The sequence below is a fragment of the Saccopteryx bilineata genome, chromosome 1 (genome assembly GCF_036850765.1).
Source record: "Saccopteryx bilineata isolate mSacBil1 chromosome 1, mSacBil1_pri_phased_curated, whole genome shotgun sequence".
NCBI lineage: Eukaryota > Metazoa > Chordata > Mammalia > Chiroptera > Emballonuridae > Saccopteryx > Saccopteryx bilineata.
Window position 1 is genome coordinate 336537385 of NC_089490.1, and position 25319 is coordinate 336562703.

The 25319-nt window shown below is 41.2% G+C and overlaps 1 protein-coding gene across 13 annotated transcripts in view; it reads left to right on the forward strand.

The window, feature by feature from the left end:
* Positions 1–25319, forward strand: part of DLG2 (discs large MAGUK scaffold protein 2) — a 2196962-nt gene that overhangs the window by 1815249 nt on the left and 356394 nt on the right. For all 13 annotated transcript variants that reach the window (XM_066248982.1, XM_066248991.1, XM_066249001.1 and 10 more), the window contains one exon: positions 4117–4273. In XM_066248982.1, the coding sequence (XP_066105079.1) occupies positions 4117–4273 (157 nt within the window). The remainder of the gene's footprint in view (positions 1–4116; positions 4274–25319) is intronic.

Genomic DNA, 25319 nt, shown 5'->3' on the forward strand with positions numbered 1-25319 from the left:
GAAGTTTTTTAGGACAGTGGAACTATTCTGTATGATACTATAATGGTAGACATATGTCATTATACGTTTGTCTAAACACATAGAATGTACAAGACCTGGAGTGAACCCTAACGTAAACTCTGGACTTGGGGTATAATGATGTGTCGTATAGGCTCAGCAGTTGTAACAAATGTGCACTCTGGTGGCAGAGGTCAATAATGGGGGTGGGGTTTTATGCATGCGTGGAAGCAGGGGCTATATGGGAAGTCTCTTTCCTTCTCCTTGTACTGTGAACCTAAAACTGCTCCCCAAAAAATGTCTTAAAAAATAAAATCAGAAAGCAAGGCACTAGCTCTGATGTTTACTAGTTGTGTGTCTAAGCTCAATGAGCTTAGACAAGTTGACGTATCTAAGTATCAGTAAAATAAACTACTAATACTTCACAGGATTTTTAATCCTCTAATAGGAAAAAAAATACAAGAAAATACATTAAGATCTATAGTTTAATATAATCAGTTCTCAGTATAAGGAATTTAAATTAGAAAAAGTAAATCATTTGAAATGTGCTTAGGATATTTTATTTGCATACTATTTTACATATTTCTTTGTTATTTCCCTTCATTATTAAAATAAGCATTATAATTCACTACAATATAAAACTGTATTTTTTTAAAAGACATTTCAATCTCACAAGTTAAGAAAATTCCAAATAATCTGGTTTAAAAATTTGTTCAGATTATTTTAAATAAATAAGGTCCAAGGAGAATAAATAAAATCTGCTGTCACTCAGGTGTTACATGTTTTATGTCTTTACAGATAAGGAGCAATATGTCAAAATGCAGAGGTCACTAATCAGTTGTTCCCACATAAGAAACATAGAGAAGTTATGGGGATGGTCACAATGCTCTTTTAAAGCCATAGCCTTTCTGCAGAGTCACTTTGCATATTAACCATGTAAGGATAATTCCTGGTCAAGAGGAAAAGCCGGCCCTGGCCGGTTGGCTCAGTGGTAGAGCGTTGGCCAGGAATTGAACCCGGTGCGGAAGTCCCGGGTTCGATTCCCGGCCAGGGCACACAGGAGAGGCGCCCATCTGCTTCTCCACCCCTCCCCCTCTCCTTCCTCTCTGTCTCTCTCTTCCCCTCCCACAGCTGAGGCTCCATTGAAGCAAAGATGGCCCGGGCACTGGGGATGGCTCTATGGCCTTTGCCTCAGACACTAGAGTGGCTCTGGTCGCAACAGAGCAATGCCCCAGATGGGCAGAGCATCGCCCCTGGTGGGCGTGCCGGGTGGATCCCGGTTGGGTGCATGCGGGAGTCTGTCTGACTGCCTCCCCGTTTCCTGCTTCAGAAAAATACAAAAAAAAAAAAAAAAAAAAAGAGGAAAGTCTCCTCTTGACATCCAAAGTTCCTGCGGAAGGGGTGGGCTAATAGAACAGAAACCTTTTGATAATACTAACCCCACTCTAGCCAAACACCAAAGGGAAAACTATCCTCTCACACTTACAGTGCCAGTGGACTGACTATACGATAACTAGACTTCTGGCCCCAACAGGGATGACCAGCAAGAGGCAGTTTTGAGATGGCCCTCCACTTCCTCCACTGGGCTGGTGTCAGAGGGCCAATCAGAGCTGGACTTCCACTCCATCAGGCTGAAAAAGGGCAGGACCAGCTGGAGTGAGGATGTTCCTGGCTGAGATTAACATTTGAATCAGTGCATGGAGTAAAGCAGATTGCCCTAACTTGGGCAACCTTATCCAACCTATTCAGGGCCTGACCAGAGAAAAAAAACATAGTAAGAAAAAAAATGTTGTCTTTCTCTTTCTGACTGTCTTTCTGGCTGTTTTTATGACTGTTTTTATGACTGACGTTGGTTTTCTCCTGACTTCAGACAAAGACGCAAACTGAAACTTGTACCATCAGTTCCTCTGGGTCTCCAGCTCACCAACTATAGCTCTTGGGACTTCTCAGCATGCATGACTGCATGAGGCAACTTCTTATGATGAAATTCCTTTATATCTCCTATTGGTTCTGTTTCTCTGGAAAATCCTAACTAATGCAGTCCTACTCTTCATAAGAAACTGGGCTCTGCAAACAGCCTGAGTGAATATGAAAGTGGACTTTTCCCCAGAGCTTCCCCATCAGGCTTGGTGTGGCTGACACAGTGACTTTTGCCTTGTGAAAATCTAGGCAGATGACTTAGATGAGCCCATTCAGATTTCTAACCTACAGAACTGTGAGCTAATCAGTGTGGTTCTGAACTACTAAGTTTCTGGTGATTGTTCCTCATCAATAGAAAACGAATGCACTGACTTTTTTGTCTTTTACGATTCTCATTCTCTGATTCATTCAGTTCCACCACATTGGCCTCCTAGCTCATCCTTGACAATACACAGCACTCCTCACATTAGGGTTTCTGCCTGGGCTATTTCTGCTGGCTGACATGCTAGGTATCCATGTGACTAGCTTCCCTGCCTGTTCAGCCTTTCCTCAAATATCACTTTCTCAATGAACCCTAACCGGGCCCATCCCTGCCACAACCTATCCTTCTCACACTACTCTGCCTTTATATGTACTCTAAAAGATTTATTGTCTTTTAACCTACAATATAACAACCTTATTTATTGTCCCTATTGCTTATTAGTGCTCTATCCCAATTAGAATGGAGGTTCATAAGGGCAGGATATTTGTTTTGCTTACAAACTTTCTGAGCACCCAGAACATTTCCTGGCATAGTAGATGCTTACAGAGTATTTGCAGAATAAAATGAATTAACCCTATGTCGAGTTACATCCTATTGGAATATAACAAGCTGTGACATGCATTGTGTACCCTAACTCATCATAAGGCTACATATAGGTATAATGCATCTCTTTGTGCATGGAAATGTGATAGCAAATAACAGGCTCTTTTTGTAGTCATTAGTACAAAAGTATATGGGATGGTTCATTGTCATTCTCATATCATTAAGAGCAGGAAAATAGAAGAGGAACTTTAATGATTGGATCTGAGCTATTTGGAAGAGTAGGTGGGTGGTACAAAAGGCACATTCATCAAAACTAAGGCTTGTAGAATCCATTTCTTAAAATTACTAATATAAAAAATAGAACTAGATGCTTTCTAAGATTGCTTACAATGCTATATTTCATAATTCTCTGACCTTTCCACAGACTCAGTGAACTGCTAGCTCAAGATTTGATCTCTTTTTATTGATGACTCTCAAATCTGTATTTACAGTCCTCGCTAAGGACTCAAATCTATCCCTTGTGTCCAGGTGCTTCCAAACATCTCCACGTGGATGTTCCCCTGTTAAAATCGTACTTACCATCATGACTCGGAACTGCACTCCCTTCCCTCCCCCATTTTGTGATTTACTGAGATGTTTTACATCTAGCCTCATCTCGGCTCACTGTGTCTCCCTCCAGATTTCCTCTCTTCTGTTGAAATTTTTTTTTTTTCATTATCACTACCATCACCCTTTTCTAAGAGTTCATTCCTGAGACCTGGACTTCTTGGTCAACATTCTAACTGCCTTTTCTGCCTCTAATCAGATCTACACATCCCTCTCCATCAATCCTATATATGACAATTGCTTAATTTTCTTTTTTTTATATATAAATTTTTATCAATGTTAATGGGATGACATTAATAATTCAGGGTACATATATTCAAAGAAGCTTAATTTTCTAAAATGTATTTAAGTATTCTTGGTACCTCAAAGTCTTCCAAGAGTACATTTTAATTAACTCTAAGATCTTTTCTGTCTGGCCTATTCAATCTAGTTTCTTGCCCCCCAAGTTTTTACCTTCCTTTTGGATACACCCATCCTACTGAGTACTATTATGGTACTTAAAACAAGAACAGATGTTTTAAACAAAAGTAAAGTGAAAGTGAGGCTAGTTTAAGAAAATGTTTTAGAATTAAGGAATTGATTTGCATGGTATTTTGGCTCTTGTTACACTGAGGAATGCAGCTCTTCCCTGATAGTAGCAACCTTCTTGATGTGCAGATCTATCTTACTTTGGGAAGCCATTTTCAAAGGTAATGAATTGCTGGTATCATATATCCCAATGAAAGTAAAAGCTGTCCAGAGCTGGATTAGGTCACTCTGTGAGCTGTGTTCTCTGCTTGTTTCTGCAGGGAGCCCCGCAAGGTGGTCCTGCACAAAGGCTCTACTGGCCTGGGCTTCAACATCGTGGGTGGGGAAGACGGAGAAGGTATCTTTGTGTCCTTCATACTGGCCGGTGGACCAGCAGACCTGAGCGGGGAGCTCCAGAGAGGAGACCAGATTCTGTCCGTGAGTATCTTTCCTTAATCTTCATTCCCATCATTTGAGAAAAATTGACTTTCAGTTATGACTCCAAAAGCCCTTTAATTATGAAGGAAAAAGGATGTGAGCATTATGGCTTCAGGTGAATGTTGCAGTTTAAATGGTGTTCAGTTGCTTGATATTTTTTACTTCCTTAGATACACAGGTGAAGATACTAGTGTTTTGATTTAGATTTTTCTGAGACTGTGCATGCAGTTGGACATTGAGAAGCATGCCTCTTTAAGGTGTATTACTTATGTTTTTAATGCAAATGTTTTCCAAATCCACGATTCTATGCTAAAAACTGCACCTTTAAAATGTGTATAGTTTGCTGCATACAACTAAATAAGGAAACACAGAACCTGATGCTCTACATGATTTGGTGACATTGATAAGTAGTGGCCACATCACTATTTACCTAAATGCAAGAACTACCAACAACAAGTTATCGAGCACTTATTATTTGTCAAGAACTTTATAAGAATAATTTTTGATTCTCACAATCACCCTAAAAGGTGTTGCCCCATGTTCAGATGATGAGAATAAGGTTCAGAGAGGTTAAATAACTTGTCAAAGTTTACCTAACTTGAGAGAGTCACAGCTGGGTTTAAACATTCAGTTCTAATACCCACCATGTCTGCCCTCCCTCCTTTTCCTCTTCCCTTCTTTTTTCTTTTCTCCTTCTTCCCTTTCTTCCATTCCTTCATCTTTCCTTTCTTCTCCACTTCCTTTCTTTTATTCAAGTATTTATTAACTGCTTATTTCCACTACATTAAGCCACCTCCCTGGTGTAAACTTTATGATAAGTAGTTAAATTCATTGTGAGTATTCATGTCTCTATCGGAATTTTGGTAATCATGTACATAATAATAACGAATTACATAAGTAGCCTAATTCTTATGACCACGGTTATGGTTCAGAACTCAGTGAAGCATCTAGTTTGCAGTTTTCATTGTGTACTTAGAAAAATCCACCTTTGCTTTGTAGCTGTGATTTATAGCTGGAATTTTCTAAGTAACCTTGTATTTCTTAGCCATTATTTGATCACCTCCCCACACACACACGATTTACCTATGTAACATAGTCAGCTGACCGGAGTAAAGTGTTCAGTGATCTTGTTTTATATGTTCCTGTGGTCCTCCACACCTACATGCCTCTCTCACTCCTCAGCTAGCAACTATCTGGAAGGAATATAGGAGTGTAGAAGGAATAAGGAAAGGCCTCAACCTTGTTCTGCCATCCAAGCGCTGAATGTCACCCCTTCAGCTATTTCTTCTATACTTAAATGACATGTAAGAGTTAACTGTAAGGTTTAATATACTCTATTTAACAGTGTCGCCTATATTTATTTACTTCTCTCTTTCTCTAGTAAGTGGCAAAAGCTCCATGAAAGCAAATTCTGTATCTTATATGATTTTGTATCCTTGACATTTAGCAAAGTGCCTGGCACATAGCAGCCTCTCAAAGTGATGTTTATTGAATGAAAAGTATTGAATAAATATGATGATGCTTTCAAAAGTCACAACAGCCTGGGAGATTGACTCTAAAATTCTATCTAGAACATGCTAATAATATATCCTCCTCTTTCTGGATCAGACTCTGTAGACTGGGGGTCCATCCTCTCTTTTTATCACAATCAACATTTCCATTGTCACAGCGTTTTCCCAGACACAAAGCACTGTCACATGCATTAGTTGGTGCAATCTTAAATGAGATTCTACGTATCAAGATAGGTTATTGTTACTCTCACTTTCCACATAAGGGAAAGGGGGCACAGAGAGGCTAACTGATTTGCTCCACAGCTACTAAATGTGGTGTAAACTCATAATCAGGTCTGCTGAACCCAAATCAGTGTTTTTCCCCCCACAACACAGTCTCTCTTCAAAACCTGTCAATGGTCTCATTTGGCACCTTCTTGTGTACTTAGAAACATACAGACCATACTCAGGACAGGTGCACAGAGAACTAGAAAGAGCTCACATTTACATGGTCCTTTTGAGTCAGTCACTATTATAACTAATTTAATCTTATTACAACCCTCTGCCTTATTACACTCATTTCAATGATGACAAAAACTGGAGCACAGAGATGGCATTGGACTCTCTTAACTCTGTTTAATGAGAAATCCACTAAGCCATAGATTTTATTCATTTAAGCCTCCATGTATGTGGTAGAAAAAGGGAAGAGCCTAATAATCTTATAGCTCAAAAAAGAAAACTCACAAGTCCTTCTACTTTCAGAAGTAGATGTATCCATGAAATATTACTTCCAGAACCACACAGTAAACAAAGCAACCAATTGGAACTCTAGCTGTCTAATAGATTACAATCACAGAACAAAACAACAATCTCTGAAGTTCTGACATATCCTTTTTATGTAAAACATTTGCAAAGTATAGTTCAGTGACGAAGCTGTTAGCTGATTTTTTTGCAAATGGAAAGGAAGAGGGAACATTATTCCATTTTAGTTTGTGCAACTGTGTTTAAATTGTGGCCAGGAAGTAGCAAGTTTCTAGGCTTAGTATTGGAGTTTCATTAGTTAACACTGCAAGAAAAGAATAAACAGGCTGAGAGGCTCAAACATTGCAATATGAAAAGAAAACTGTCAGAATGGAATTACTAACAATGTGGAGGAAAAACATTCTGCATTGACAGCTTCCACTGGACAGATCAGGACAAGCTGTACCTTCCTCAAAATACAAAAACAAAAACTCTAAATAGTAACTGAGTTAAATAAAAATTCAATACATATCACTAGGTCATATCAAATTAATTTGCAAACAGGTTATGCTGACAGTAACATAGTGTAGAGAAGAAAAATAGAATCCCCAGAGAGGAGAACAAGAGGGTAGGTCTCTGATTTAAATTGGTCTTTCTAAAGAAGAGATATATATAATAGACAGTTACCTTTCTGATCAAGTGCATAATGTCCATTCCTATTTTCCAGAATTATTCTCCCATAAAGACTGTAGAATCTTCCTAGATTATTTATTTTAATAATAGCTTACTATGTGCCAGGTACTGTACTAGGTCTTGAAATGTCAAAGATAAATAAAATAAATATCCTCAAAATGTTCACAGACTAAAAGTAGATATATCAATATATCTAATATGTGTGTGAGTGAATAGAGACGTAGATGGCATAGTGAGAAAAGAGGGAATCAGAACACTTAGAACAGGGCATGTCATTGTGTAACTAGTCAATGCTTTTATTTCTACTAACAACTCTGCATTAAGAATGGGTCTGATATTTTGTAAAGAGTGTCAGATAACCATGTGTAAGGAAGGCCTCCTTAGGTAGTTTGAGCCATTCTCTCTTTGGGTCAGTGCTTGGACTAGATCAGCATTTCCCACAGTGTGAAACAGCAGGATTGTATGAGGTTGCTACTAAGAGAAACGGTCCCTGGTACCCAGTTTCTTCACAGAAACTTCTCAAGAACACCTGTTTACCAGTGTGTATTGGGACTCTCCTTAGATGCAGATGAAGTATATGGTTTCTCCCAAACGTATTGACCACCAGGCCCTCACAGGACAGCAGCAGTAGGAAATGCTTGAGTAGATATCTTTACAGTTCCCCTACAAGTTTTTCCTACAAGATAATTGTCATACCTACCTATAAAGAAAAGGCAACCAGCTTTTCACTGCGTTTTAAGATAACGGGTGCCATCTAGTGTTCGTGTGTTGTCTAAAAACATTGCAGGGCCAGGGGAAGATGGAGGTTCTACAGCTCTGTTGTGGACATTTCTCCCCCATCCTCCCTCTGGCGCAGAGCTAGGGAACTTAAGTAGGTAAAATGCTGAAAGATAAAGAAACCACCACCAGAGGCTACAGTCCTTACATGTATTCGATCTTTTCTGTCTAGATTCTCTTTTATGCATTCTGGTTCTTACGGATTTGTTGTGGAAAGTCTAATTCAATAACTGAACCTTCTTTTAGAGGTATTCCTGAGGGAGAATTTAGGGCATTCAGCAGGCAGCCGCAGTAACTAGTGCAGTTGTCTCCTCGGGCATTCTTCTTGCAAAGGGAAACACAGAACGCTCTGTTATTATTTGTCAGTGCTTTGTTATGAAAAAATGAATGTGGAGCAGAACACACAGAGGTAATACTCCTAGAAAGAGACCCTTTCCTATCTGACCAAGCAATTTTAGTTTATTCATTCCTCAGAAGTCTAAGAAAGATCACCTCCTCTGACCTTGCTAGCCCAAAGCTCATTCTTGATGGACAGGAAGTATTTAGCTAACATGATTGAGAACGTGTGTTGTCAGAAGTGAAATGCTGCAGCTGTTCAGGTGAAGGAACAATAGGCAGTTGTGAATTTTTAAGCTGAAGTTAGAATTACATTGTGGATTTAGACAGTGTAAAAGTGAATCACAGCTGACCTGGGTGTTTGAGTAATCCCCAGGGTACCCGGCTGTCTTCATGTTCAGAGCCATGCAGAAGACAAAGACTTTATTTGCCAGATCTTTATTGTCCTTACTGTCAAGTTATTTAAACAAAATTGAGTACTATGTACCCTATTCACCATCCTAGGGTACTGATTAAGTCATTCTTATATTGTTATCACAGATGAAAATTCTAAATTCTTTTTATTTTTAATTTATTAATTTTAGAAAGAGAGGAAGGGGGAGAGAGAAAGAGAGAGAGAGAGAGGAACATGGATCTCTTCTTGTATGTGCCTTGACTGGGGATCAAGCTGGCAACCTCTGTGCTTCAGACAGACACTCTAACGGTTAGAGTCTAGAGGACCATGGCATGGAATCAAAGAAATAATTAAGACTTTTATTTTTTTTTGTAGGGGGCACAGGGATTTCAGGCATAATGCTAGAAGGAACTGAGGCCCTGTCAGAATAGCTCAGTGGATTAGAGAAGTGGTTTCCGACCCCCAGGCTGCGGACTGGTACCGGTCCGCAGAGAAAGAATAAATAACTTACATTATTTCTGTTTTATTTATATTTAAGTTTGAATAACGTTTTATTTTTTAAAAATGACCAGATTTCCTCTGTTACATCATTCTAAGATACACTCTTGACGCTTGTCTCAGTCACAGCCTAAAGTTTGATTAAAAAGGATGATAGTAGCCACTGAGCCCACTTGTCAGGGGCCTGGAGAAGCAGGACTGGCAAGAGTTGATGCTCACTGCAGTCGGAGAGATAAAGTTGGAAAGGATGAGTTAGATCAGGAATATTCTGTATTAATGAAAGATGCAATTCATCTTGTAACAAGGGCAGACCTATGAAGGCCAGCCATGTTGCAGACAGGTAAAGATTTAGCATACCCAAGGTTGATGCTGCCCAGGTAAATGGTGATGACAATACAAGAAAAGCTGACCGATGTTGAAAATATAATAAGGATGTTCAGTTTTTGAACTGTAGACATACCAGAGGACTTGGAGATGCTGAGGAATTGTAATACTCAGGGGAAAGAATACTGCCCAGCATCAAGTGGGCAATATGGGTACTTTTGAAAGTACCCTTAAAATGTGTCTCGGCAACAATCCTCTACAGCAGTGGTCCCCAACCCATGGGCCGCAGACCAGTACCAGTCTGTAGGCCATTTGGTACCGGTCCGCAGAGAAAGAATAAATAACTTACATTATTTCCATTTTATTTATATTTAAGTCTGAACGATGTTTTATTTCTAAAAAAATGACCAGATTCCCTCTGTTACATCCGTCTAAGACTCACTCTTTTTTTTTAATAAATTTTTTTATTCATTTTAGAGAGGAGAGAGAGAGAGAGAGAGAGAGAGAGAGAGAGGAGAAAGAGGGGGGAGGAGCTGGAAGCATCAACTCCCATATGTGCCTTGACCAGGCAAGCCCAGGGTTTCGAACCGGCGACCTCAGCATTTCCAGGTCGACACTTTATCCACTGCACCACCACAGGTCAGGCCAAGACTTACTCTTGACGCTTGTCTCGGTCACGTGATACAGTTATCCTCCCATCCTAAAGGCTGGTCCGTGAAAATATTTTCTGACATTAAACCAGTCCGTGCCCAAAAAAGGTTGGAGACTACTGCTCTAGAGCTTACAAAACCCACATCCAGTGAGCATGCCCTTGGGCCATGTCCTTCCTCTGCAGCCCTTGTCCCACCCCCACAAAGGAGACTTGTCTTTACAGTTTTCAGGGTTGGATGGTTTCAGCTATCAATGTAAAACAACTTCCAAACCTATAAAAAAAATTTTATAAGTTTACTTGAGTAAAACTCAATGGTTGCCAGGAAGCAAAGCCCCAAAAGATTGAGAAAGTGCTCCGGAAAATGGCGGTTTCACCACTTATTTTATACATTAGAATCAAAGGAAAAGATGTAAGAAGGTTATAGGAAATTGATTGGTGATAGATTAGGGAGGTGGGAGAAGGCAAAGTGGGAAAATCTCTGGGATTGGGTAAAAGTAAAAGTGTATATGCTGAAACCTCTTTTACCTAGGCGGGAACAAGACAGCTAACAGTTAATGGTTCACATAACAATGAAATGAGGGGTCTTGTTGGCTCCTGCTCTGGTGGGGTGTCTGGCCTGATGGCAAGAAACATATATATGACCCTCACATTCTGAAGGCATGTTATTAGATACATTATTATAGATGCAAAAGACAACAGCAGGCTTGAGTAAAAGTAAGCATTGACCTTTGTTGAGAGAGAACACCTCCTGAGGACATGAGTACCCCCCATAAACTGCTTTTAGCTAGAAAGGTTTGATTATCCTGAGTGTTTACTTTAGGTCTCTGAGTTCACAAGGCCATTGTGCAGGGCTCATCTGAGCTTGTCAGGTTTAGTTTGTGGCCCGTCTTTTATTTTTTTCGTCCACACTGCTTAAGGGTCTGTTTCTCTGTGTTCCTGAAACCCATACCCCCTAGATACCAGAAGCTTCTGAGGCCTGAGTAGACAGACGTAGGGACAAGGCTGTCTCCCCAGCTCTGTGCTGTTCTGTTACCTTGTTTCCAAAAGCAGAGCCGCTTTGGCTAGAAGTCTCACAGAGCAGCACCTTCAGCTTCACTCCACTCCTCCTCCACACTCGGCGTCACCCAGACTCCAGCAAAATATCCCCCTCCCTTCAGGAACAAGCATCAGTCCCAGCTCTGGTCAGCCAGGAGCAGGAGAACATCGAGAGCTACAGCTAGTTCAGCTATCCCCACCCCACCTTTCCCAACCCCAGAAGGGCAGAAAGACTCAGAGACTAACACCAGCTTATACACAGCAGCACGTATCTGCAACCTGGAATGACTCAACCTCTGTATTCAGGTTAAGGGTAATTTCACAGCTGCTTCCCAGAAAATGGGTGTACCTACTTGGTCATCGAGGGCATATCTTAAAATTTTGCTCAAAGAAACACTATTTTATGAAGTGGATGCTGAATACCTTCAGCTTGAAAACATTAAGTGACATGTATTTTTTGGTGCATTCCCATCCCGATCCCTTCTCCTTCCCTTTTGAGAAATTTCCGGGTTCTGTATCAGCCAGGGCATCCTATTAGACAACTTTGAAATGATGGAGTTGATGATGTTTTTGAAAAGATAAAGATATTTCACCCCAACTGTGACTAGTCTAAGTCAGGTTGCCTCCCCACCTCGTGTCCCTGTCCCAGGCCTCGCTCTTTCTGCGCAACCCCACTCTCTACACTCATGGACCCTTTGGTTTCTGACTTTTGCCTCTCAATTGTGGAGTCCATTCAGATTCCCCCCCTTACTTGTCTTCCTGACCAAATCAGAGCTCAGAGCTCCTCTGCCCAGGGACTGTCTCAAGTGAAAACCGTGTGGCCCATGAATAGGCTTCAGGGGAGGGACCTTTCCTTGGCCGTGGCTTCAGAACTCCACCATCCTGGCTGATGTTGGCCCACCTGCCTGGAGGCAGGGACTTTGCCAGTCCTGGCTATCCCCTTTATTCCTGCTCATTGTCCAAGATAGACAGGCATCTGCGTCGCATACCAACTCCAGCCTCTGGGTGGAGCTTTGGAAAGGAGCATTTCACAGATCTGGTATTACACAGAACACATTTACTAAAATACCACTTTAAGAATAGCGAGAACTGAGATCATCAAACTGAATTTCAGACTTTTGAATGCTCCTTTAGAAAACATATCTGATCATATCATTTCTCCTCCTTTCTTAAAATCTTTTAGTCTGACCAGGCAGTGGCCCAGTGGATAGAGCATCAGCCTGGGATGCTGAGGACCCAAGTTCAAGACCCCAAGTTCATTGGCCTGAACTTGGGCTTATCTGGCTTGAGTGTGGGCTCACCAGTTTGAGCACAGGGTCGCTGGCTTTAGCATAGGATTATAGACATGACACCATGGTCATTGGCTTGAGCCCAGAGAACTCTGCTTTGAGCCCAAAGGTCACTGGCTTGAAGCTCAAGGTCGCTGGCTTGAGCAAGGGGTCACTGGCTTGGCTGAAGCCCCCTGGTGAAGGCACATTTGAGAAGGCAATCAATGAAGGCAAGGTGCCACAACTATGAGTTGATGCTTCTCATCTCTCTCCCTTCCTGTCTGCCTGTCTCTCTCTCTTAAAAATAAAAACAAACAAATAAAAACCCCCAAATACTTTTTAATAGCTTTCTGTTATTTTAAAATAAAGTCCAAAATTCTTGACAAGGCCTCCAAGGTTTGGTAGGGTTTGGCCCTGCTTGCCTCATTGGCCTCGTATCCGCCCCTTCCCCCTTCTTTCATTTACACCCCAACTACCCTGGCTTTTCCTTTTGCTCCAGTCAGGGGGCTATTCAAAATATCTAGCAATTTGACACACACAATGGCATACGCAATTTAGCACCAGCCTATGCAGAATTATGGGAGGTGGGTCTCGCAGCCAACCTGCATTATGGGTCACTCAGGAGGGCTCAGGACAACAGTCATTTACTAGCAACTGATAAGGATGTCTTTCACTATTGTAACAAAAGGAAGAGCATGTTGATGTGTGTGACCTCCCACCACATGCCTGTGTGTGTGTACAGGATTCCCTCTGCAAAGGAACTTAGAATGAACAAGGGCCTTCTATTACCTGAAAGGAATCTAAGAACTCCTGGGTGCCCAGGCTCCATGTACAAAGCATCCCCATTGTCTGACACGAAATGTGTAATGCATGTCAAATGAATGCACTCCATAAACTTAGCAGGCACAGCAGGAAACCAGAATTAATATTGATATTTTCCAGTTACATTCCTTAAGTATGGCCTACGGAATGTGTTACTCAGGAACTCAGCCTTAAGTAGCCATCAAAAGTCTGAAGTTCAGTTTGACAATACCAGTTGGTCTTCTACAACTGGTATTGGTATTTTAACAAATGTGTTCTTTATAATAGCAGATCTGTAAAATCTGCTTAACCTTTGAGTAGTATGAATGTTCATGTACATCCTCGTGCCTCCTGACCATCCAGAGTATGATCGATTTATTTTAAAAACGTGTAAGGCAACATTAAAAAAAAAGGCAAATGTATGTTCTTCTTGTTTTCATAAATTGGTTATCAAATAAACATGATTTTAAGTTAATAAAACTGTAACTGGAATTAATTTCATTTTTTGAAAGAAAACTCACTCCCAGGGGTCAGCAAGCATTAAAAAAACTCACTTCTCAAAGGGTTAAAAACAGTTTACAATCAAATAAAAGATCTGAGAAGTCCTGTAGCAAATAAAGAAATGGTAGGAAAGCAAGCTCTAATTTTATTCAACTAAAAAATATTTCTCCCCTTGGAATATGAATTACTATTTAATGGAACAATACTTTTTAAAAATTCTGCCTTACAGTAATCCCCAGAAAACCTCAGGCAGGTATTTTATTTGGGAGAAGTAGTATTTCACATTAAAATCTTATTTGCAGAGCTCAGGGAGTAGGGTAGAAATAGTTCAACCCAAATGCTAAAGACTAAAGAACTATCCTTCTCCAAGTGGAAAGATCCTCATCTAACAGATGTGTACTTCAGGAAGGGATGTTGGAGTACTAGAAAGGGATGTTCTTTTCATACAACTTACTGACCTATTCAATCTACAGACGTTTACCAAGCATCACTGGGTGCCAGAACTACTAGGCACTGAGGATACAACATGACAAATATGGTCATATCCTTAGTGTACAGAGAGCCCCAGGACAGGAGACAAACACATAAGCTGGATATTTTCAATATAACACGAAAAATGCTATTGGTAATTTCTGGAGACCATATGGTCACAAAAGATAAGCTGTCCTTGGCCCAGCCTGGGAATGTGGAAACGCTTTGGGGAAACTGCCCAACAAAGAGGGCCCTGAGGCAGCAAGAAGAGTGGAGAATTAGAAATAAAATGCCCAGTACTTGTTGAGTATGAGCTTAGCACCCAAGTTTTGTGCTGGATATATACATACAATTTTTTTTTGTTGTTTTTTGTTTGTTTTTTGTATTTTTCTGAAGCTAGAAACAGGGAGACACAGTCAGACAGACTCCCGCATGTGCCCGATGGGGATCCACCCGGCACGCCCACCAGGGGCAACGCTCTGCCCACCAGGGGGTGATGCTCTGCCCCTCCGGGGCGTCGCTCTGCCGCGACCAGAGCCACTCTAGCACCTGGGGCATAAGAGGCCAAGGAGCCATCCCCAGCGCCCGGGCCATCTTTGCTCCAGTGGAGCCTCGGCTGCGGGAGGGGAAGAGAGAGACAGAGAGGAAGGAGAGGGGGAGGGGTGGAGAAGCAGATGGGCGCTTCTCTTGTGTGCCCTGGCCAGGAATCGAACCCGGGACTTCTGCACGCCAGGCCGACGCTCTAGCACTGAGCCAACCAGCCAAAATTCAATACTTTGCCCAAGATCACACACATAATCACCAGTGACAGTGGTATTTGGACCACTATTGTTTCTGACTTTGAAGCTATTTTCTGTAATTCCAACTTTAAGGGGAAAAAAATGAATTTGGCAGTTTACTCATGCCTGAGGCTATTGGCACTCTAAGTTCAGATTGTGAGAAAAACATAAATGACTAAAATAGTAGAGCATTTACAAGGAGGCACAAGCAGCCACCACAGGAAGCCATTGTACAAGTAGAAACTAGATTGTGGGGTCTTAAAGGCAACATAGAGAACCACTGAAGCTTTTCTTGAGGGCAAGGACTGTGTCTCATCTACCTATTCATCCCCTTAATTAACACAGAACCCAGCTACTAAGCTAATGTGGAAGGATGGAAGGATGGAAGGAAGGAAGGAAGGAAGGAAGGAAGGAAGGAAGGAAGGAAGGAAGGAAGGAAGGAAGGGAGAGAGGGAGGGAGGGAGGGAGGGAGGGAGGGAGGGAGGAAGGAAGGAAGGAAGGAAGGAAGGAAGGAAGGAAGGAAGGAAGGAAGGAAGGAAGGAGACATCCTTGCCCACCTCTCTGAAGGCAGCTGAGAATCTTACGGTCTCTGCCAGCTGCACACATCTGGACTCTTGGCCCAAAGGGCCCTTTCTGTCCTAAAGACTCAGAATATCTTAAAGCTCTTATCTCTCTGAGCAATGGAATATATTTTCCAAACCAGGCATATTCTTTCCTATTCACTTATAGGAATTCTTATAGATCACGAAAAGAAAATATTCTCCTATACAGTGATCCCTTGTCTATCTCAGGGGTTAGGTTCCAGAACCCCCTATGATAGGTGAAAATCCATGAGTAGTGACCTTATATTTATTTTATTATTTATATATTTTTAAGGCTTTAGAAACCCTCCCCACACTCTTATAAACCTTTCCCACACTGTTATTAACTTTTCCCACACTCATTTTGCTTATTTTACTGCAATAATAATTAAAATAATAAATATATAAAATTACCTATATACCACAAAATCCCTGCAATATAGTAAAAAATCCGTAATACAAAATTAGATATATATAATTTAAAAATCCGCGATACAGTGAGACCGCAAAAAGTGAACCATGATATGGTGAGGAACGACTGCTAAATACATGATGTTTATTTGAAATCTGTTTATAATATATACTCTTCTTCCAAAAAGACGTTTGGGAGAGGATTGAGTTCCTATACAAGCCTCAAAGGCTAACCCTTTATCCTGAGCCTTCTCCACACAAATGCTAAAAATGCGTTGTGACAGCTGACTCCTAATTAAGGAGAAACCTTGCAGAGAGATCTCAAGTTGTAAGGAAGGAGTGATCCTCAAACAAAAGTGGACTGACTTTCAGTTCCAACTTGGTTTTGCCTCAGACAAACTTGCTTTGCTCGCTAATTCCCAACAACCCATACATTTGCATTAACGTTTGTATGTACCAAGTCCCTTTCAGTGGACATTATCACATTTGATCCTCATAGCATCCCTCCAGGGCAGCAAGGAAAGTGATCCCTTTGTCGTCTGTATACAGTAGGAAATGAGAGTCCACTGATTCTCTATGTTCAGAGCCAGTGAGACCCCAGGCATAGTCCTCCTGACCCATAATGCTAACTGCTTTAGCACTGTGCCTGATGGGAGCGCAGACAGTGAATTTACCTGCCTGCGTTCTGGACTCCAGCCAACAGATACCAGCTGCGGGTGATGTAAATGGGAAAGGAATTTGTTGGAAAGATAACAGATAGCTCACTGGATCTTCAGGAAGGCTAGGAAACCCGGCTCAGAGGCCAGGAAAAAACTCTGTGGAAGGACAGTCTGTCAAGGATGCTATTCCTGAGGCCATCAGGATTAGCCACTTTATGGCCAGGTGACACCTGCTGGAGTGGCTGTGAAAAACATCTCTGCCTCCACACACCTTCCACCTTAGTGTGGGAATTCCACGATCCCGGCAGGAACATCTGCTTGGCCTGTCCATGCTATGGGTACCAAGGGATGGGAAAGGAATATCTGTACCCCCAACAGCTTCTCTAGTGAGGGATAAGGCTGTGCCTCCCTCCTATCTCAGACTGGCCCAAACTGCAAAGGATATTTGGACACCGAGCAGTAAGTGATGTGTCTATGAGAGATCATTTGGCTCACTGAGTTCTATTTGAGGAATACTCTTAATCTAAAATCTGGAGAATCCTAATGGCTTCTTAAACAGTAAAGATGATTTGTGGGGAGTAGCCTCCCCTGGGAGGGGCCGAGGCCGGCCTCTGGGTAACTGGCAGTGCCTTCCCTAACGCTGCCCATCCCAGTGTGTCAACAAGAGAGCCAGGCAAGGACAAGCATCAACTTCGCCGATGTCTGTGGACCTTGAAGACTTCATTTCTAATGCTGATGACTTTCCATTTCAAGCACTTTGGGCCCCAAAATCATTAAAAATGTCTTTCCAAGGTAAAGCGATTTATGAACCAATGTACCTTGTCTTGAAAAGTCTGTGTAGCTCTATTAAACAGCTACAGACACTCTCTAACAAATGGATAAATGGGTCATTGGTTCTTTTGAGGTGAATTTAAATTTTTGTCTTTAAAAGAGATGAGGAGCAGGTTAAATGGGGTATGGTCTCCAACCTATTTTACTTTTCTTGTGAAAGAAAAATATTAAAAATTATAGAGACAATATATAAGAAAAACATATATAGCCTGACCTGTGGTGGCACAGTGGATAAAGCATTGGCCTGGGACACTGAAGGTCACCAGTTCAAAACCCTGGGCTTGCCTGGTCAAGGCACATAAGGGAGTTGATGCTTCCTTCTCTTCTTCCCCTTCTCTCTCTCTCTCCCCCTCCTCCTCCTCTCTAAAATGAATAAATTTAAAAATTTAAAAAAAAACATGTAAAAAAATATAGAAAATGTATTGTCCTCCCCTAGGTAGAACACACTGCACCAGGGGCTAGAAATATAGTGGCAAAGACAATAGGCGCCATCCTTACCCTCATGGTTTGCTAATTTGAGTTCTGAGTGTGCACAGGTGGTGGGGAGCATGAACAGGATGACCTGACCCAGACCAGGGGACCAGAAAAATATTTTGAAGAGTGATGACTTACCTTGGGCTGAAAAGTATGTAACACATAGCACGGCCAGGGGACAGGGCAGGAAGGAAGCGAAGCCGGGGATGAACGTGTCTGGAGGCCCAGAGAGTAGGGCGAGCGCACCGTGTGAAGGATGTGAAGAGTGAGAGGGAACTTGGGAGGAGGTGAGATTAGCAAGGAAGGACATTCACGTCACATCATATCCCATCTAGGGCCCTAAAAGGAAATGAGGATGAAAGGGCAGCAGGAACTTGTGGAAAGGTCTTAAGCAGATTAAAGGCTGTAGTTACCAATTCCAACATGGGATGGGGGGGTGGCATTTCCCCACACTAACAAGCAACTTTCCAACACCAGCTAAGTCACCTCAGTATAACTCAATTCTTACACTCGCTACCCAGAGACAACATCAGATCCCCCCAGGTTAAGGGCTCAGTCCTGCAAGAGTGCCCAACGCCCTTGCCTAAGCCACTTTAAATGCCAATGTCATATCCCTATTATCATCCGTGCTTCTGATCGACCAGCTATAGATTGAACCAACTCCCTCCTTGACAGACTCAGGCAAACATTGTATGTATTAGATCACTGGCTTCTCACAAAGGACTATAGCCCAGGAACAGCCAGAGGGGAGAGATGCGCAGGGCAAGGGATGGGAAAGGGCCCAGAGCTTCCACATCCTCTCCACACACATCTCTCTCTCAGAACCTTTACACATTCAGCCCAGGAATTCTTCAAACCCTGTCCTCTTAGGGGTTTATGAAGGCTTCGTTACACCAACACGATTGATTAAATCATTGGCGACAGGTGATTGGATCGACCCCCAGCCCCTGCCCCTCCCAGCAGGCTGGTCCTCCTGGTGACCATCTCCCATCCATAGGTACAGTCCACAGGTTACATCATTAACATAACTAAAGACCCTTTTGCTGCTCTCATCACTTAGCAAATTTCAAGGGTTTAGGAGTTCTGTGCCAGAAGTGGGGATGAAGACCAAATATTGATTTATTATAAATCACAACATCACACAGGGAAACAGCATGATTGGAGTTGACGGAACCTGTGAGGTTGACTTGGAAATTGAAAAAAAAAAAAAAAAGAACTTTGAAATCAGGCACACCTAAAAGTCCAGTAATAGATTCACCTTTTACCCACAGTGGGGTCTTGGTCAAGTTATTTAAGCTTTCTGAGTCTCAGAATTTTACCCTGTGAGATAATAGAAATCTGACTGTGTGCAGTACATACCACATAGGAAGTGCACAATGAATATCTCATCCCTTCTCCCTTCTCACACTAAATTCAAAGTCGTTTTGTTCAGAATTGACCAAAGGGGCTGGCTGAATGAATTTCTTGGGGCTTACATAATGTGGAATCCAAAAAAATAAGATTCCCAGGAAAACTGGTAGTAGTTGTATTTTGAAGAAAAATAAGAATTGTCATTAGAAGAGAATAACAGTCTCTTTCCGATTTCAAGCAACCCTGGCTTTTATGCTAAGACCTCCCACTGCTATGTCCACACCATGTTCCTCCTACCCAGCTGGCCCTGCCTAATTAGGTTTTCCTCATCATGATTTTCTATGTCAAAAAGCTCTAAGGGCTGGAGGGAGAGAATTCTATTTCTATCTCTGCCGATTAAAATGCACTTATGGCCTGACCTGTGGTGGCGCAGTGGATAAAGCGTCGACCTGGAAATGCTGAGGTCGCCGGTTCAAAACCCTGGGCTTGCCTGGTCAAGGCACATATGGGAGTTGATGCTTCCAGCTCCTCTCTCTGTCCCTCTCTCTCCCTCTCTCTCTCCTCTCTAAAAAAATGAATAAATAAAATAAAAATTAAAATAAACTCCAACAAATTAATAACTTTAAAAAAAATAAAAAATAAAATAAATTTAAAAAAATAATAATAAAATGCACTTATGAATGGCCTTCTATTGGTCTAGCATTATATGGAACACACACAATCATGTATACATACATGCACAATGCATTCATGCACATACATGCACACATCCTTATTTCATACTTTTCATGAAGAAAAGTTAAATAATGCATTCACAGTAATAAACTAAATAGGAAACTTGGCCGTTTAGCTGTCCTTTTCTTATCTATTTTTCTAATTATGTTCACAGACTGTGTGATGTGAACTTGCTGCAATAAACAGCATATTGTGACTACTGAGCTTATTTCCTTAGACTCCACAAGAAGGCAGCAAAGGATTTTGCACAGAACTGTGTGTACCAGTGGTGTTCGGTCTGTGGCTGAGTTTTTGTGCAGTTGATTGTATTTGACGACAGTATTAAAACTGGTTGTTATCATAATGCTAGACTTCAAAATATAATTCAGGGAATAAAAAGTGAATTCAAATCTGAAAGTAGAATTTGTGTCTTTGTTGCTCTCTCTCTCCCTCTCTCTCTCTCTCTCTCTCGATTGTGAGAATCTTATTTTTACAAGTAACAAAGCACATAAGAGCCAAGATGTCTTGAGAAAGCTCAAAATGAGAAATGTTGCTTCTTTCTGAACATAGACTCATGCAATGATTCTCCTGCTTGGGGGAAAGAGAGGGGTGAGTGAAGTACCAATAGTTAATCTTCCATATAATTTAATTGCTTGTTATTTCTTGATGTTCAAAATGTACCCTGTAGGGAAACTTTCCTGATGGACCATGTTAGAATTGGTGCTGTGATCCAAACTACAAACACATTTATTGCCAATATCTCTCATATTTCGTGTGCAACATAAACTGCACTAAACTATTGCCACTTGTTCATGTATTTTTCCTATTTTACTGACACGTTTATGATAGAATTAAGGGGGGTGAAAGATGCATTTTCTTTCATTTCTTGATCTGGCTCCATATTGAGCCTACATGGACATGAATCAGGTGTCCTTGCAATCACAAACATCCAAGAAAAGCACCCTCTTTCTGTATATGACATAATTGTAACTGTGTTCATTAGCACTCCTCTGTGTGTAGTAGACAGTTCTTAAGGCTCAAAAAGATGGCAGTGGTCTGCATCAAACATTGAAATCATTTTCAGTTCAGCATCAGATATCTCTCTCTGGTTTTAAAGTCCTCTGGGAACTTGTCCCATGCTGCCTGATGTTTCCTGTTTCCCTCCCTCGTGACCTCTCTTCTCTAATCTTTTACTACCTTCAAATTCTCTGACATTTTTTATTTTTTTTAAACAGAATACAGGCCCTGGCCGGTTGGCTCAGTGGTAGAGCGTCGGCCTGGCATGCGGGAGTCCCAGGTTCGATTCCCAGCCAGGGCACACAGGAGAAGCACCCATAAGCTTCTCCATCCCTCCCCCTCTCCTTCCTCTCTGTCTCTTCCCCTCCCGCAGCTGAGGCTCCATTGGAGCAAAGTTGGCCCAGGCGCTGAGGATGGCTCTGTGGCCTCTGCCTCAGGTGCTAGAATGGCTCTGATTGTGGCAGAGTGACGCCCCAGAGGGGCAGAACATCGCCCCCTGGTGGGCATGCCGGGTGGATCCCGGTCGGGTGCATGCGGGAGTCTGTCTGACTGCCTCCCCATTTCTGGCTTCAGAAAAATACAAAAAAAAAAAAAACAAACCAAAAAACGGAATACAACTATAATTTTTGCTTACTTGTAAAAGGCTCTCCTTTCAGTTCTGATGGCTCCTCTTTGTCTTTTTTAAACTTGGTTTCTTCTTTAAGAAAAATCCTAATACATGCTATTAACATAATATATCTTTCATTCCCTTTCTAACATCTACTTAAACCTTCTATTAGGAAGTAAGATATCACCCTCTGTTCATTTATCCACCCAATTTCTGTCAACATCAAACTTTATAGGCATTTTCAGTGCCCGTGTTATTTTGCTATAAAGATGTAGTGATAACCAAGCCCTGTGAATGTCCTCAAGACGTTTCTACAAGTCCCTTGTAGCGAGAGAGTTCCACAGAAGAGGCAAAACCTGACCAGTGATCTGGGACAGGTTTCTACCCTCCTTAGGAATGGGAAGATTATCCCAGATGCTCCCCTCCAGTCTAAAATAAACCACCTTTTCATCAGACTAAAAATGAAGAGCATGGCCTCCAGTGCAGAGGAGAAAAGTTAGGATGCTCAGGAATCCCAAACAGTCCCAAGGGAACCAGACATGAGATACAGGAGACCAGTCAGGCCTCTGAATCCCAGGCTGGGAAATTCAAGTTCTAGACTCTAGTAGGAAAGTTGCCCAGGCACAGCCACTCGATACAATCTGAGGAAATTACTGATCCCCCCCCCCTTCTCTGTAAAGTGAAAGAAGAGAAACTTATTTTCTCAAAGTCCCTTCCAGATCCAACATGCTAGGAATGTACAGCAGTGAGAAAAAGTAAGTTTATAGTTGTAATAACGTGAAACACTGTTTATTCTTGTATTATTATTTCCTTACTAATTATTGTATTGTTTATTATTATTATCAATCTCCTTGTACCCACCCCTGTATGTGTTTGATAGAACCCTGGGTGATAAAATGAAGCCTGGAAAGTGTTTTTGAAGTTACTTTATAATTAATAACTAAAAAATGTGCCTCTAAATAAGAATGTAAAAAATAAATATTGAAGCCATGCACCCTGGCCAGTTGACTCAGTAGACAGAGTATCATTCTGGTGTACTGAGGTTGCTGGTTCAATCCCCAGTCAGGGACCATATTGGCAGCAATCAATGAGCACACAACTAAATGGAACAACTAAGTGGAACAGCGAGTTGATGTTTCTCTCTCTCTCTCCCTTTCTCTTTCTCCCCCTTCCTCACTCTCTCTCTTTAAAAAAAAAGAAATGAAGAAGAAGCTGCCTGACCAGGCGGTAGCGCAGCAGATAGAGCACAGGCCTGGGGCGCAGAGGTTCAAAACTCCAAGGTCATGGGCTTAAGAGTGGCCTCATCTGGCCTGAGTGTGGGCTCACCAGCTTGAGCATGGAGTCCCTGACATAAGCATGGGATCATAGACATGACCCCATGGTCACTGGCTTGAGCCCAAAGGTCGCTGGCTTGAGCAAGGCGTCACTGGCTCAGCTGCAGCCCCCCAGTCAAGGCACATATGAGAAAGCAATCAACAAACAACTAAGGTGCCAAAACAGAGAATTGATGCTTCTTATCTCTCTTCTTTCCTGTCTGTCTGTCCTCTCTGTCTCTTTTGCTAAAAAAAAAAAAAAGTTAAGCCATGCATTTTCAGAGTCCACAGGTTATATAATTTAACCATCAGGCTGAAGTCAAAATTCCCCCAAATAGCTTTTTAAAAAAGTTTTAACCTCATCTTTAAAACTCTCCCTTTCTCCATTATTTCACCATATTTAACATGATTTTTCTCCTTCAAACACTCTCCTCCACCCACCTTCTTCTCCAGAACAACTCTTCTAGTCATTTTTCAGGTCTTAGATTACTTGTTACACTCTCTAAATGCCTGTTCTCATAAATTCTGCTTCGTCCTCCCAAAATACACAGAAATGCCTTCAGTCCTGGGTTTTTACAAGTACTCATATACTCAATCATTTCCCTATCACAGCAGTTACCATGCTCATTTATAATGATATCTATATTTAATAACCCATTTTTCTCATGAGGTTATAATCCAGGACACTGTCTTTCTTGTTAGCCTGACTCATAGTGGATATTCTATAAATATTTAATGAGTGAGTAAATAAAGTTATATTATAATTTTAAGTCAGTAGATTCTTTGTGAAGACCTAATAAAATAATATACAGCCAGTAATGCATGACATTGTATATCTATAACATGGAGGACATGATGGTAGGAGCTGTCCTTATAGTTTGACCTTTGAGGATTGCAAACTGACAGGAATATGAATGGCCTAACAGTATTTGAAGAATGTTTATAAAACTGTCACATACCCCCAAAATAACAATGTTAAAAAAAAAGGTAGTTATAGCTTCTGTATAACTACCACTAGAGGGCAATGAAAGCAAACTTTTTAACATCTTTTAAAGGGAAAATAGAATTGTCAAAACAAAACAAAACAAATCTGATTAAAATCTGAATAGATGAAATAGAGCAAAAAATCATCAGATTTATATGGAACTATAAAAAACCCTGAATAGCCAAAGCAATCCTAAAGAAAAAGAATGAAGCTGGGGGCATTACAATACCTGACTTCAAACTCTATTATAGGGCCACAACAATCAAAACAGCATGGTATTGGCAGAAAAATAGACACTCAGACCAATGGAACAGAATAGAAAGTCCAGAAATAAAACCACATATATATAGTCAAATAATTTTTGATAAAGGGGCCAACAACACACAATGGAGAAAAGAAAGCCTCTTCAATAAATGGTGCTGGGAAAACTGGAAAGCCACATGCAAAAGAATGAAACTCGACTACAGTTTGTCCCCCTGTACTAAAATTAACTCAAAATGGATCAAAGATCTAAACATAAGACCTGAAACAATTAAGTACATAGAAGAAGACATAGGTACTCAACTCATGGACCTGGGTTTTAAAGAGCATTTTATGAATTTGACTCCACAGGCAAGAGAAGTGAAGGCAAAAATTAATGAATGGGACTACATCAGACTAAGAAGTTTTTGCTCAGCAAGAGAAACTGATAACAAAATAAACAGAAAGCCAACTAAATGGGAAATGATATTTTCAAACAACAGCTCAGATAAGGGCCTAATATCCAAAATATACAAAGAACTCATAAAACTCAACAACAAACAAACAAACAATCCCATAAAAAAATGGGAAGAGGATATGAACAGACACTTCTCCCAGGAAGAAATACAAATGGCCAACAGATATATGAAAAGATGCTCATCTTCTTTAGCTATTAGAGAAATGCAAATCAAAACAGCAATGAGATACCACCTCACACCTGTTCGATTAGCTATTATTAGCAAGACAGGTAATAGCAAATGTTGGAGAGGCTGTGGAGAAAAAGGAACCCTCATACACTGTTGGTGGGAATGTAAAGTAGTACAACCATTATGGAAGAAAGTATGGTGGTTCCTCAAAAAACTGAAAATAGAACTACCTTATGACCCAGCAATCCCTCTACTGGGTATATACCCCAAAAACTCAGAAACATTGATACGTAAAGACACATGCAGCCCCATGTTTATTGCAGCATTGTTCACAGTGGCCAGGACATGGAAACAACCAAAAAGCCCGTCAATAGATGACTGGATAAAGAAGATGTGGCACATATACACTATGGAATACTACTCAGCCATAAGAAATGATGACATCGGAACATTTACA